The sequence below is a fragment of the Podarcis vaucheri genome (assembly GCF_965113315.1).
Source record: "Podarcis vaucheri genome assembly, chromosome: 1".
In the NCBI taxonomy this organism is placed as follows: Eukaryota; Metazoa; Chordata; class Lepidosauria; order Squamata; family Lacertidae; genus Podarcis; species Podarcis vaucheri.
In genome coordinates, this window is record NC_138759.1 from 18,254,948 (window position 1) to 18,270,218 (window position 15,271).

At 43.9% G+C, this 15,271-nt stretch overlaps 1 protein-coding gene across 12 annotated transcripts in view; it reads right to left on the minus strand.

The window, feature by feature from the left end:
* The window catches only part of EVL (Enah/Vasp-like), a 151,771-nt gene that overhangs the window by 85,782 nt on the left and 50,718 nt on the right, over positions 1-15,271 (minus strand). The window contains exon 1 of one of the 12 annotated variants that reach the window (XM_082217289.1): positions 14,160-14,212. The exons of 10 other annotated variants lie outside the window; for them this stretch is intronic. In XM_082217289.1, the coding sequence (XP_082073415.1) occupies positions 14,160-14,197 (38 nt within the window). In that variant the 5' untranslated portion in view covers positions 14,198-14,212. Of the gene's footprint in view, positions 1-2,499; positions 2,655-14,159; positions 14,213-15,271 lie in introns of those variants that run through there. One more of the 12 variants, XM_082217290.1, reaches the window with a different exon arrangement.

The window sequence follows — 15,271 nt, forward strand, 5'->3', positions numbered from 1 at the left end:
AGTGCTTCAGGTTAAGAATTTTGCTTCAGGATGAGAACAGAAATTGTGCTCCGGCAGCGCGGCGGCAGCAGGAGGCCCCATTAGCTAAAGTGGTGCTTCAGGTTAAGAACAGTTTCAGGTTAAGAACGGAGCTCCGGAATGAATTAAGTACTTAACCTGAGGTACCACTGTACTGAAATGTTTATTTGTGAGCTTAAGCTATAAATCAAAGGGCCCTGGGTTCAGATTTCACCTCCGCCATGCACTCACTGACCCTGCGTAAATTCCAATTCCTCAGCCTCCATTTCCTTCCCAGCATCTCCTATGGGGTAACCATAATCAGCTTCACAACCCTTGCTATCAGAATTACATGAAGTGTTATATAAATGGAAACTCAACCGTTACGACATTTTGAGCGACAGCACACATAAAACCCTTGAGAATCTTCGTGTGCTTGCTGCCCTCGTATTCTCAGGGCACACTTCCTTAATTTTCTTCCTTCGTAACTGAGGAAGGCGGAATAATTCGGTTCAGTTCACACTTTACTTCACACAAGTCTCTTAAAATACTCGGCGAAACAATACGCAAGCTGAAACACAGCTGTCCTTCAAAATTTGCAGTTCTCCTAATTTACTGAAGACATTAGGGTACAGCGCAAAAAATTAATAAATAATAATAATTTTTAAAAGCGTATTTTGGTGAAAACAAAAATGCATTAGAGTGAGGGGAAACTGCTTGCAAAACAATGTGTACAATAGCTACAATTGCATACAAACTGTTCATGTCAGGATAAATGAGCACTAAAATCCTGGTGAATTTCCATGAGGAATTCAAAATCAATCAATCAATCAATCAATCAATCATACTGATGCACAAATATGGTGAACCAAAACATGAAGGATGCAGCAAGCTTCGTTTCTCCTGCTACAGATCAATGCATTCAAGTTGGATGTTTTTAAGCAGAGGTTGGATGGCCATCCGTCCTGAACGCTTTAGTTGAGATTCCTGCAATACAGGGGGTTGGACTAGATGGCCCTCAGGGTCCCTTCCAACTCTACGATTCTATGATTCCTTCCTCAGATTTTGTGGGCTCCTCCGGGCAATCTGTTTGGTGAATCACAGCAGGAGAAAACAAGCTTGCTCTCTCTTTCCACACCCTTTATCCATCTTGGTTGCCCTCCTCTGCACACATTCCAGCTTGTCAATATCGTTCTTAAATTGTGATGCCCAGGAGAGTCCTTATGGTGGGAAGCCCTCAGATGACTGTAGCAGCTACCAATTCCAACAGTCAAGTGGCCCTGCTTCAAAACTGGTCTTGGCACCACCATGCTCCTTCCTCGGACAGCACCTGCCTTCTCCGTGCAATTGGAACAAAAGGAAGATGGTACAGTGGTACCACGGATTAAGTACTTAATTCGTTCCGGTGGTCCGTTTTTAACCTGAAACTGTTCTTAACCTGAAGCACCACTTTAGCTAATGGGGCCTCCCGCTGCCGCCGCACCACTGGAGCCCGATTTCTGTTCTTATCCTGAAGCAAAATTCTTAACCTGAAGCACTATTTCTGGGTTAGCGGAGTCTGTAACCTGAAGCGTATGTAACCTGAGGTACCACTGTACAATGAAATTGCAGTAAACAGCAATTTCCTTGTTCCTCTCTGCTGCCCACATCCAAGAAGGTGGCAGGCCCTGACCGTGGGAAGGTGAACAAATGGGTAACTGCAGCTGCTGCTGGAAACACCAGCTGCTACTGTCAAAGAGAGCCTTCCCACAGTATACTAACCAATTAAGGAAGTTTTTAGTCAAATTTACTGCTTTAGTTTCAAATCTTAATTATGCCGCACACAATTTGAAATTGATCTTAAGAATCATCTTAAAGCATATTTCTTGAAAAGATGTAGACAGATCATTCAAATCAGTGTCATGAATAAACTCGCTCGTGGATCAGAGCCAAGAATAAACTTTCACATGGAAATAAGCCACTTCTCAAGGTTTGTAAATTTACTTGATTAACCAGATCAGCAAGTTTAGTCCCTTCCACTTTGATTGCGTTTTTTAAATTCAGAACAGAAAGCTATATGGTTTGTAACTTTGTAAAGTTCGTTAACAGTTCTGTGCATTTTCCAAATCCAAAGCAATAACAGCATTTGGCAAAAGAGATAATGGAGTTAGAGAAAACATATACACTTAAACAGACGGCCATTCAGCCCTGCATTGTGTGTTGAAAAAGACTGAGGTAGAAGAGATCATATCTGTAATGGATTCCAACTGAAATTCACAAATGCAATGAGAGACAGACATAAAACGAAGCTGTTATACCGCTGTTCCAACAAATCAGTTTTTTGTCTGGAGATCTCAATCTCATGTGTGTTATTATTTGCACTCACACGCCTTTGCATCAAATGAACCTCACTCACTTTTTGCTCTCTACCAGATATGAATCCCTATGCTTCATATAAAACAGGACTATTGTTCTCCAGCGAATCAGTGCAATACATTCCCAGTAAAGTTGCCAAGTACTTACCTCGCTGCCATCACAGAAATAACTTGGTATTATGTTTTGGGGAGAACAGTACTAGCGATCTGTCCAGCACAACTGTTGCATTAAAACATGTCGCCTTTGTAACTTTACCACGTTACACAAAGCAGAACATGAAGTAAGCCAAGCAGTTTAACTTGAAAGTTTACACTAGGTCTTGTAACCAAACAGGAAAAGGAAGCTTTACCAAAATAGAGAGCGTATGTGTGCAGGAAGCAACTCTGCGTTTTTGGCTTGATATTTTTTTCTTAGCAAAATTTATTGTTCAGCAGAAAGGCCAGTGTGGAAAAAAGACAACCAAAATAGCCCAAATTCGAGGGCACAAATAGTGCCACCCTCACTGGGAGTGTTGAGGATATATATTTAAGTTCCCCAAGAAAAGCACCCATCAGTGGAACTCAATATGGACATCACTCGCCAGCATTCTCCAAGATGCGCAGGGTCACAGAAATTAAGCTGGAATCTGCAATATGTGCAAGATGCAGTAATTTGTACTGGTTTGGGAAGGGACAAGGAGCAATGCTGGCAAGGAAACCACTGGCAATTTGGGTCAGCCAATTTCTAGCTGCTGAGATTTCAGCAGGCACTGCCAGGGCACATACAAACACTGTCATAAGACCCAGAGACCTGATTTTATTTTATTTTTAAAAAAGCAAAACCGAACACATAGATTTTCAAGGAAGCTGGAGTCTGCTCTGTTTTTCATTCTAAGCTTTATTTCTGGCATCCACACAGAATTCTGCCATACCACACAAAGCCCACATCTTTTAGAATGGAGGCACAAACCAGCCCTCATTTTGTTTTTGCACATACAGTGGTACCTCGGGTTACAGACGCTTCAGGTTACAGACTCCGCTAACCCAGAAATAGTACCTCGGGTTAAGAACTTTGCTTCAGGATGAGAACAGAAATTGCGTGGCGGCGGCAGCGGGAGGCCCCATTAGCTAAAGTGGTGCTTCAGGTTAAGAACAGTTTCAGGTTAAAAACGGACCTTCAGAACAAATTAAGTTCTTAACCCAAGGTACCACTGTATACACATATACAGTGGACGCTCAGGTTGTGAACATGATCCGTGTGGGATGCACATTCGCAACCCGCAGCGTCCGCAACCCGCAACGGCATGTCTGCACACACACGGGTTGCGATTCAACGCTTCTGTGCATGCACAAACCGTGTTTTAGCGCTTCTATGCATGCTCTACCGCCAAAACCTGGAAGTAACCCGTTCTGGTACTTCTGGGTTTCAGCGGTCTGCAACCTGAAAAAACGCAACCTGAAGCATCTGTAACCCAAGGTATGACTGTACACACCATCTCTTTAAGTGTGTTGTTAAATTTGAGTTGATTTATTATCAACCCAGTCAGATGGATGGGGTTAGTTGAGAGTCCAGCACTGCAGGAGGTTGGATTAGATAACCCTTGGGGTCCTTTCCAACTCTATAATTCCATGATTCTACGATTCCCCCCCCCCCACAGCACCTTTCCAGTTTCCCATTTATCTGTTAAGCTCTGATACTTTCATTTCTGCCACTCTAGCGGTGTGGCGAAAGATGAGCAATCCACATTTATTATATTGCTGCAGGGGGAAAAACTTCACACTCACTCCATGCCTGCCAATCTTCCTCTCTAGGTCATAATTATGAAGCCCACCCAGAGACTCCTGTGTTCAACAGATCAATGGAATGGCATGTGCAAAGAACAGAAAATCCATACAGTGGGTTGGCCACACTTTTGAATTGCGCTAAAACAAGTGTGACTCTACCTCTGTTTTCCTGTCGTTTTGAGCAGGAACCTGCAGCTGTCTTATGCACAAGTGGTTAGCCAAGACGGGAGTCCAGAGAATAAGGAAACTGATAATACTTCAGAGAGAGGGTAAACAGAACAAAACAGTGTATGACAGGAGGTCAAATCCTATTTGGGGACTTCCCTGGCTTTTTTCTGGCCCACGTAGGACCAGTCTGAATAGTTGGCCTTGGTTTAGGGAAGCTTTTAATGTTTAATAGGTTATTGTATTTTAGTGTTTTGTTGGAAGCCACCCAGAGTGGCTGGGGAAACCCAGCCAGATGGGCAGGGTATAAATTATAAATTATTATTATTATTGGTGAAGATCTGACGTTTTCATCCCCAAAAGGTTTTAGATTTGAGTTTCTATTGAAATGAGGCTCCATTTTAACGTTGTATTTTAATCTTGTTTTTAAGTTGTATCTTAATCAATTGTTTTATATCTGGTGTTAGCCGCCCTGAGCCTGGTCTTGGCTGGGGAGGGCAGGGTATAAATAAAAATTTATTATTGTTGTTATTATTATTATTAATCAACTGAGAACACTCTAGTTCTTAGATCAGGTCTTCATCAGAGGGAAACTCAATCAGAACCAGTCAGAGGCGCCAGCTTGTGGAGGCAATGGAGGGTGCAACATTGTGTGTGTGATGTCAGGACGTTGGGAGGAGCTGGGGCGGAGCCAAAAGTGGCGGCCACATGCCTAAATGGCTGGCGGCTTCTCCGCCTCCTCTTCTTAGCACTGCCACTGGTGGGAGGATGCTCTGACACCATGCTGGGCTCCATTCTTCGGCACCGTGCTTTTGGGACATGGGCCCCCCCCGGCCCCTACCCCCAAAATATAGGGGGCCCGAAAAGGGCTCGGCCCCCAGGAGCCCCCTGGAACTAGTTTACTTTCCAATTCTTCCAAATGTCAAATCCCAAATGTCTTCGTCACCGACTACTGAATCCCAACTGACTCGAACCTCCAGCCAATCAGTCTGGACCAAAAACAGAATTAAGTCCTTATGTCACACACTAGCACAAGTTACCAGGGAGGCGTTGTAAAGAGAGTTTACCTTCTCCTTATTCCCCCACCCTGGGTGAGCATAAGACAAATGCAAGTTCAAGCTGAAAACAGCAAGGAAACAAAGAGGAAGGGCAGCACACCCCAAACCGAGTAACATTTAAAAGCACAGCAAAAATGAAAAGGCTTGCTTACTTCTCAGGAGTCATAGCTTAGGCTTCCAAGCTCAGGCATACTCATTTCTGCCTGTCTCACATGAACAATGTTCACATACATGCAGACAGTACAGTGGTACCTCAGGTTACAGACGATTCAGGTTATAGACGCTTCTGGTTACTGACTCTGCTAACCCAGAATTAGTACCTCAGGTTAAGAACTTTGCTTCAGGATGAGAACAGAAATCGTGCAGCGGCAGCACGGCGGCAGTGGGAGGCCCCATTAGCTAAAGTGGTGCTTCAGGTTAAGAACAGTTTCAGGTTAAGAACAGACCTCCAGAACGAATTAAGTTCTTAACCCGAGGTACCACTGTATAATGCTTTTACCGTGCGTGAGAGAGCACTTGTGAAAACATTCACTGCATCCACCTGCGGCGCAAGGTAAGGGTCCAGAAATAGCATCCACACCGGGAATGCTATTTATGCTGGACCAAAAATACACAGACACACAGTAGCACAGTCTTTCACTTTAAAAACAACAACAACCCAGCTTTGCTGCAGCTTCAAAAAGTGGCAGAGCTTCTCTAAGCAGTTCAGCACTATTGCTCATAAATATGCTTTATATTCTCATTAATCGAGAACATTCTCGAGCCAAAAGATTATTCTCGAGAATTTAACATCACTAGGAATGATGTTACATCATGGTGTAGCAGGTATTCCCAACGGCCCATTCTGCTACCACAGTGCTTCCTTGCTGCCACTCCTAAAGCAGCAGCAAGACTGCTTTGTAGGCAAGGAAAGAGTGTGAGACCCTCCAACACTTCCTCTAATATGGGAACACCCCTCTAAAATATTACTATTATTATTTATTAAATTTGTATACAGTACTGCCTTCCATCCATAGACCTCAGGGTGGTTCACAACCTAAAGACACAAGATTAACCCCCCCACACACACACAAAATACAGAATAAAAACAAGAACTAATAACCCTCTCTTCTCCAAAACACATTTAAATATTAAAATTTCTCCCATTCTCCATAAGTTAGCGAAAACAACTTTCAGAACCTTTCCACTTACTTGACAAGTATCACAGGCCAAAATATTTGGCCCAGGACTAGGGGCTATAGCTCAGCTGTTGAATGAAGGTCCCAAGTTCAACCCACTTAGGACAGGTGTGGGGATCCTTCAGCTCTCCAGCTGCTCCTGTACTACAACTCCCATCGGCCCCAGCGATCATGGCCAATGGCAAGGGATGGTGGGTGTTGTAGTTCTGCAACATCTGGAGGACAACAGATTCTTCACACCTGAGTTAGAAGAATCAGAGAGCAGATCATGCGAAAGGAACCTCTACACCAGTGATGTCCAAACTTGGCCCTCCAGCTGTTTTGGGACTACAATTCCCATCATCCCTGACCACTGGTCCTGTTAGCTAGGGATGATGGGAGTTGTAGTCCAAAATCTGCTGAAGGACCAAGTTTGGCCATCACTGCTCTACACCGAGGTGCTGGGGAGCCACTGCCAGTGAAAGAAGACTGTGCTGGGCTACAAAGATGAGGGATGATGGGAATTGTAGTCCAAAAACTGCTGGAAACCCAAGTGTGGGAAACTCTGATAGATAAACAGCAAGACCAGGCACACACAGCAAACTGAAACTAGGATCCAGACCTCTCAACCATGGGTGGCCTTTCAGGTTTACTTCTTTAGCAACCTGAGATGTTCTGTCTCCTTTCAGTTACCGCATGGCAGCCTTATAAAGTCTTCCTGTTGTTATACTTGAAATCTGCAAGGCAGAGGCTGGGTGGGGGGGGGGGGAAGTGCTGCATTTAGAACTGTGCTAAAGAGAAGTGAAATGTAAAAAATGACCTAATTTACAGCTGCAGATATTTTTTGTTCTGTCTCACTGAGCCGAGTAGCTTGAGGTGAAAGGGACTTTCCTAAATCACTGCCAGATCTTAAAATCACAGTCCGTACTTTCCATTAGCTTTTGACCCAGTGGTTCAGAAAGCTCCTCCATGATCACCTGTCTCTTCATTTGAGAATAAATCGAGAAAGTCCAGTTGGCCCTTCCAAGTTTACTTTCACACTGGATCCCCTCAATTGTCCCAATGTCAGTTTCTGTTCTGCAGGGGGCTGGATTTACTTGCTGGCTGCGTCTCACTTTCTAAGAAATAATAAAGTAGTGCTATGCTACTAACAAAAAGAAAGGAAGGTAACTAATGGAATGAAAAGTACGAATTAAATAATTGTTGACTCCCCGGGCATGAACAGAAACTGACACTGGAGCAACTGCAATTTGCTAACCTTCTCCACCCATGACATTCCTTAAATGGGGTGAACCTACATGGAAAGAGCAAAAAAAAGCCCTTAAAAGGCTTGCATTGTATTTGTGCAATTGTATTTTGTTACAAAAAAGCTGCCACAAATCAGGTTCCCTTCCCCAAAAGAAACCCACAGGAAGGCAACACAGAAAAAACTGCAGCAATGAGCTGACAACGACATCATTAGACCGTTCTGTAAGAAATATGTACACAAAAGATGACTATTCAGAGAACGGTCCTTGGCGTTTGCAAACCAAGGCTGAGTTTGACAAGCACCAACTGCATCTTGGGTGGAAAATAGTTGGCTGGTTTACATTAGCTCCTGCCTTTAAAATGTTTGGTTTTTTTAATTAATGTATGCTATTTAGGTTTTGCTCTTTTAACCTTTTCTTTAAACAATAATGACAGCATGTATACAGATTACTGGAGCCCTTGGATTCAGCATGAGAACAAGCTGAATAAAACTGCAAACAGTTGCATACCAACATTAAGGATGGGGCATGAAAACGGTCTCACGATAAAATTTGTTAAAACTTGCTAGAGTCAGCCATTTGCATTTTCTCCCAGTTGACTTTAAAAGAGGCACACCACTCCAAGTCAAAACTTCCTTGGTATTTAAGCTAGGCTCTGAGGTATTTTTTTTGTCCACTGCAATAAGTTTATTAACAATGCAATAAGCAGTTGACATCAAAAGAGAAAAAATATCAAAACTTTCAGTTTTCACAGCAGGGTTGGCACTGCAGTTAGACAGAGTCAGATGACTTCCCTCAGGCAGCCTGATGCTGGAGGTAAGAGGCAACAGCTTCTAGCTACACCTCTGCCATTATTCCAAATTGAGTGCTTAAATTGTACTTTATGGTTTTTATGGTAGTTCTGCACTTATGATATTATTTCCCATTTAAATACATGTCAATTTTTTTTCAAATAACCAGGAACATAAATTTCTTCATCTTTTTATATAGCACGTTTTTTTTTGGGGGGGGGGGAATTTTAAAGCAAAAATAGAGGCATAATTTTACTTTAACTTCTGGGGGTACTAGTAATATTAAAAAGAGGTTAACCTCTTCCTATAGGGTATCTGTTTCTGATTCCTTACCTCACAGTAACCACTACAGCAATCCAGTTTAATCATCCCAGGGTCAGACATCTTAGAGAGCTCTAAGAGGTCTGGCTGTTCTTTAGTAAAATCCAATCTTTCAACCAGCATAAACATGATACTTCGAAATATACCGTATTTTTTGCTCTATAACACGCTCCCAACCATAACACGCACGTAGTTTTTAGAGGAGGAAAACAAGAAAAAAATATTCTAAATGAAACAGTGGATGTATGATTTTTGTGGTTCATGCTGTGGCCACAGACATGTGATCTGATGGTGAATTTGGGGTGACCCAGTGCAAAAATCGCACGGATCCATGTGGATCCGTGCTTTGTAACCACGTTTTAAGTGGGGAGGGAAGGAAAAGCACTCAAGGGACAAGGAGCAGCGTGGGGTGTGTGGAGAAGGAGCTTTTCGGGGAGCTGAGGGGGGAGGAAGGAGGGAAAGAGCACTGTTGCTTTAAAGGTATACTTAAGGTATTTGCCCTGTGCCTGGGTTTTTTTCCCATTTAACAGTTTGCAGCCTTTTCCTTCCGCTCCTTGTTTTGAGGCAGGATAGATTTGAGCAAGTGAGGAGGACTTGGATTGCAGGGGATTCGCCATTAGCTGTGTAAAAGCGCTCCTCCTTGCAGCCTGAGTGATAAGCAGCCACCAGCAGCAATAGAATGGAGCACAAAAAAGAGATAGGGGCACTAGGACCCAGACAATGCTCAAATCTATCCTGCCTGAAAACAAGCTGCTCAGTCCCAGCGGATCAGCTGAGACTTGGGGGATTTGCGAAGTTTTCCCCTCTCCCTCATCCCCAGCCTTTTTTTTTTACTTCCTGGTTTTCACTGCGTGGCTCAGAGCTAGAGGTTGGTTTTATTTTGCTGCTGGTTGCTTAAATTTTATCTTTCCTGCTGTCCCTCTGCAGCCTCATTGCTCTGTTTAGAGAGCGCGCAGACCTTTGCTAGCGTCTGTCCCGCCTCCGTGTCCGCTTTGCTGCCATGGCTCTCCTTCCCTCCCTCCTCCCCGGCTCCAGGTCGCTTTAAAGCAAGCAAAGCGAGAGCCTCATAGAGCGTGTAAACGGCTCCCGCTTTGCTTGACTGACGGCAGCCATGGCTCCGATCCGTGCATTCGCTCCGTAACACGCACAAGCATTTCCCCTTATTTTCTAGGAGCAAAAAAGTGTGTGTTTTGGAGCGAAAATTACGGTAGTTGTAGGTCAGGGAGAGCAAAACCACCTCTCTTTGGTGCTGCATTTCTCCAGGACTATCCTAACAACAAAACATCTGGCTTTTATAAGTGGATTTGTTGCACCCTGGCAACAGAGCACTTTAATCTACTTCACATAAAGTTCTGGTATGCTCCTGAATCCCTCCTGCAAAATAATGATAGTCTGGATGTTGCCAGGTATATATAAAATTTAATTACGGCTATTAGCCCATAAACTGGATGCTGCCAATGAACATTTAGCACCTGAACAGGTCACCTAGTTTCAGTCTTCCCTTCTATGACGAGACATATTGTATTTGTACAGGAATCATAGTAATTATTTCTAAATTTGCATGTATACATATGTGGATTGTATGCAAATCTCTTTATCTTTTGTGGCAGTGTTTATGTGGCCACCCCGCCTGTCAGTTAGAACGTTCTTCAAGATCATTACCAGCTGCCACCTGATGATCTCATTGCAGTACCAGGGCAGATATAGTAGATCCTGCTTTCAATACTATTTTTACCTACAAACCTTTTGAGGTGGGCATACTGCTTTCTTTCCAACAACAATGCCTGCCCCATAAACTTCCTGCTGAAATCTTGTAACTTCTTAGTCTACTAAAGTTTTTTGGGGGTGGCAGCAGTGTTGTTCTGCTTTTGTTGTGCTATAATACAAGAGCTTCCCTATGGACGACTCATAAAGCAGACAGTCCGGTATAAATTCACCTTTAATGCACTATTATTGTGCCACGATGTGTTGCCTGCAAAAAAATCACCAGTCTGAAGGGGTACACTGTCTGCCTGAGGAGTTAACTGTGTGCTGTAATTTTTCCTATCAAAATCCGGCCCAAACTTTTCCCCTTTTGATCTAGCTATGCTGCCAACACCCTGGCTTGATCCATCTCCAACCACTTCCCCAAAAATGGTGAACACAGGGATAAACAGACGAAAAAGGACTGCCCTCATCTCAGGCCTTTTTATCTTCCACAGAGGCCAGTCTCACTGCTTTCTCTCTCACTGTAAATTCTAAAATCAGCCTGGTTCATTTCTTGCACCGCAGCTGTCTCAAACCTGTCTTGTTCTTGGTCTTGAGACGGGCCGTATGGAAATGTTTATTTTATATATGTTGTACAATGTCTCAAGCACTCCCCCCCCCCCCAGTCCTTTCATGCTTTTAAACAAAATATTTTAGCCATTTTGGAAGAGGTCAAATGCATTTCCACATAGTGCCGCAACTGTGACTTGGCATTTGCTATGCGTTGGCTAATCTGTGGATGTGCAGCGAGTTGACTCTGCTTCGGGAGACTTCATTGTGTGTGTGAAAGTGGCAGATTATTGCTCTCCATATGGCCTATAAATTGTTTCATTGCTGCTCAGCGTGGGGTCTGGGCTCATTATAAATACCACCATTTATTGAGAGAGCATTTTCAGGCACCCACTGAGTTAAAGTGTTATAATAACAATGTTGACGCGTAATACAAAATCAGACTTGCTATCAGTTCTTTCAGTCACAGGGGTAGAGAGAGGACAGCTGATCTTGAACCAGAAACGTATGGATTGTTGTTCATGCTACTAGTTTGAAGTGGAGAATTATCCTTAAGTTGTGAGAAATTTTCCACTGAGATGGTCTTCCTTGAAAGCAGTTGGCTCCAGTAGGAGGTTTAAGCCCAGTGGTTTGGTTAGAACACCTTAGTTTGGGCTCATTTATATATCTTGGGCTAAACCCAAAGCCATCTGTTACACTTCTGCAGGTCAGCTGACTGTTGCGAAGTCACCTGATACTTTGGCAAATAGGTGTCCCACATTATACTTTGTTAGATAAGTCCTGAAGTTGTACTTTGAATACCAACCCAAATGCTTCCTCCAGGACATCTTGTAAACACTCTGTAGACACAGAATGATAGGATTTTTGTTGGCTATAGCTGGCAAGCAGAGACCTGAGCAAAGGAATCCGGATATAGTTTAGAATTAGAGGCAAATAAGATGTTGGAAAATAAGGCTTATAATGTTTGCTAACATGCCTTGGTACAACACTACTTTTATTTTTAATTGGTCATCTCAACAGCACTTGGTTTTCCTATAAATACTTCATGCCTTTACACAAATGGAGAGGCACGGTCCACTCAGGATTTAAGTACTTTTAAGTACCACTGGCTTCACTTAATGCTTCCACTAAAATCAATAACACTTTAAAACGCTTGACTTTTTTATTTTGCTCCCATCCATAGTTTCTGAGAGCTCAATATGAAATAGCATGCGGTTCTGAGAGACCTGAAGTTATCCCAGTACTGAAACTAAAATACAAAAAAGTGAACCATGAGATAAATCTTTTCACAGCTCCTGAAGTACATTAACCTTTATGAAAAAGTTAGGATGAAGTAGGTTCTCAAGGACTACTTCAAGCTTGGGGTATCTTCTAATTCTACGATTCTTTGATATGCCACCTTTATCTTCCAATGATCTCAAGATGGTGTCCATGGTTCTTCTCCTCCCCAATTCATCCTCACAACAACTCTGTGAAGTAGGTTAAGCTGAGAGATGGTGACGGGCCCAAGGTCACCCAGTGAGCTTCATGCCTGAGTGGGGATTTGACCAGGGGCAGAGTTCTCAACATGAACTTTTGACCGGCCTGACAGCACCTTCTTGCTTCCTTTTCTAGGGGCAACTAAAAGGCTAGATTCAGAAAAAGGGGGCTCAGGTGAGCTTCCATTTCGAAGGCAAGGTGGAGCTGGGGAATTATTGCTGACCATCCCCTCCCACCTTGCTGACAAAGGTCCGTATAGTTAAAGCTATGGGTTTCCCGGTAGTGATGTATGGAAGTGAGAGCTGGAGCCATAAAGAAGGCTGACTGCCGAAGAATTGATGCTTCTGAATTATGGTGCTGGAGGAGACTTTTGAGAGTCCCATGGACTGCAAGAAGATCAAACCTATCCATTCTGAAGGAAATCAGCCCTGAGTGCTCACTGGAAGGACAGATCCCGAAGCTGAGGCTCCAATATTTTGGCCACCTCATGAAAAGAGAATCATAGAATCATAGAATCATAGAATCATAGAGTTGGAAGAGACCACAAGGGCCATCGAGTCCAACCCCCTGCCAAGCAGGAAACACCATCAGAGCACTCCTGACATATGGTTGTCAAGCCTCTGCTTAAAGACCTCCAAAGAAGGAGACTCCACCACACTCCTTGGCAGCAAATTCCACCGTCGAACAGCTCTTACTGTCAGAAGACCCCCTGGGAAAGACCCTGATGTTGGGAGAGATTGTGGCCACAAGGAGAAGGGGACGGCAGAGGACGAGATGGTTGGACAGTGTTCTCGAAGCTACCAACATGAGTTTGACCAAGCTGCGGGAGGCAGTGGAACACAGGAGTGCCTGGCGTGCTCTGGTCCATGGGGTCACGAAGAGTCAGACACGACTAAACAACTAAACAACATCCCCTCCCACTGCCTCCCCATTGCTTCAATTCAGAGTTCTACCTTCCCTTCAGAAACTAAACTAGAAAGCATTTATCTGCTGTGATGAAAGAACACTCCAAAGGCAATCAGGTGTTGATACAGACTTCCTGCTCCCCATCAGTAAAGCTTACAGCCTGCATTTCAGCTTTTGAAGATAATGCTTAAAAACATCCCATCTGCTAGCGGGGGTGGGGGTGGGTAGCAGCTTTCTGAGTTCAGCTGATGACATTTCTGAGGCCCAATCAGAAGCAATGCACCATCCAATGGCAAACTGCTTGCTCAGAAGCAGGCCTCAGGAAGATTGACTGAAATCACACAGGCATTAAATCACCATAGTCATTGCCATCTTACCTAAAAGGGAATTCGATTAGCTGAGGAACATCCCAGACAATGGAAATTCAACCCAAACTGAAGCCTTAATTAATTTGCCGTTCAACCTCATGCACTGAACGTGTCAAATATAATTGGTTTGTTATCATCTGAGAGATGTTCTCCTGCTCTTTTGGTCTGAGCAAAACCATCTCCCTGCAGTACAAACAGTATAAAAAAATCAAAGAAAGCCCATACCCCTACCTCCTGCCAGTCATGTGCTGCATACAGTTTTGGGCAGTTAACAGCTTAATAGATGAAACACTGACCTCCAAGATCCTTTTCCAAATCCAGTTTGCAGTCCCATGACAGGCAGCAGAATTGGGTTATGGAGCATTGGAGATGGAAAAAGGGGGGCTTTCCTAACACACGTCAGCGTTTTTATTTATCTTTTTGCTGCAGGTCTTTTTGTCTTCCGTCTTTAATGTTTCCCTCTTTCCCTTACTTGCCCATGTCAGCCCATTGCGGGTTAGGGTTCACTGTTTTCTTACACCCGGACGACGGTCGTTATTTACTTAACCCATCCTCCCCAGAAAATGACTCCATTTCGGAACACTCTTGTGGGACAGCGGAGAAGCGTGCAAACAAAACCAGCTTGCCTCGCACCACAGTTAAGTGCATTTTAGCCCATTTCAGCGCCACTGCACAGCAAAGAGTGAACTTCTAACTGTCGTCTAGCTAGGGAAGACTCTCAGACATTACTCAAGCACCAAAACATTACAACTCTCCCAAGAAAGGCAAAGGAACCATTGAGGAATCATAAGGCTGTTGCTTCAGTTTCTGTCTCCAGGTCTTATTAGAAAAAGTCATAGTGCATCTGACATATAATGTGATGGGATGATGAGCTGCTTGTGCGTAAAATCCAAGTCCCTCAGAGTTTGGTTAAGTCCGCAAACCTCTGTCTGTAACGGAGCCCCTTAAGCATGGCTCCGTCAGTCACTGGCAGATTCCGACAGTGGTTGCTTTCGGAATCTCTTCCAACATAAAAGCTCCTTAACGGAAACACGTCTTCTGGACTCTCGGCGTGACAGTTTCCGGCGAGGAGTGGGTGTCCCTATAGGAGGTCCTGAAACCTCCCCACTGTTTTCGCTGGAAGTGTCTCTGAGCCATCCCTCCTGCTCACTTTCCCTCGGAGCTCCTCCTCTCCTCCTGCTGGTTCCCTCTTCAGCTGCTGAGTCTCTCCCAACCTCTGTGAGCCCTTCCACCTCCTGTCCTTCCGATGGCAGTTCCCTGACATATAAGCATCAAAAAAGAACGATGGAAATATTACTTGCCTTCAATACATTGTGGGGAGTTTGGTTTGTTTTTAAAGACATACCTAATTTCACTCTTCACCAGGGAAACTGGTTTAGTCTATAAAGTAAACATACTAAATCATTTG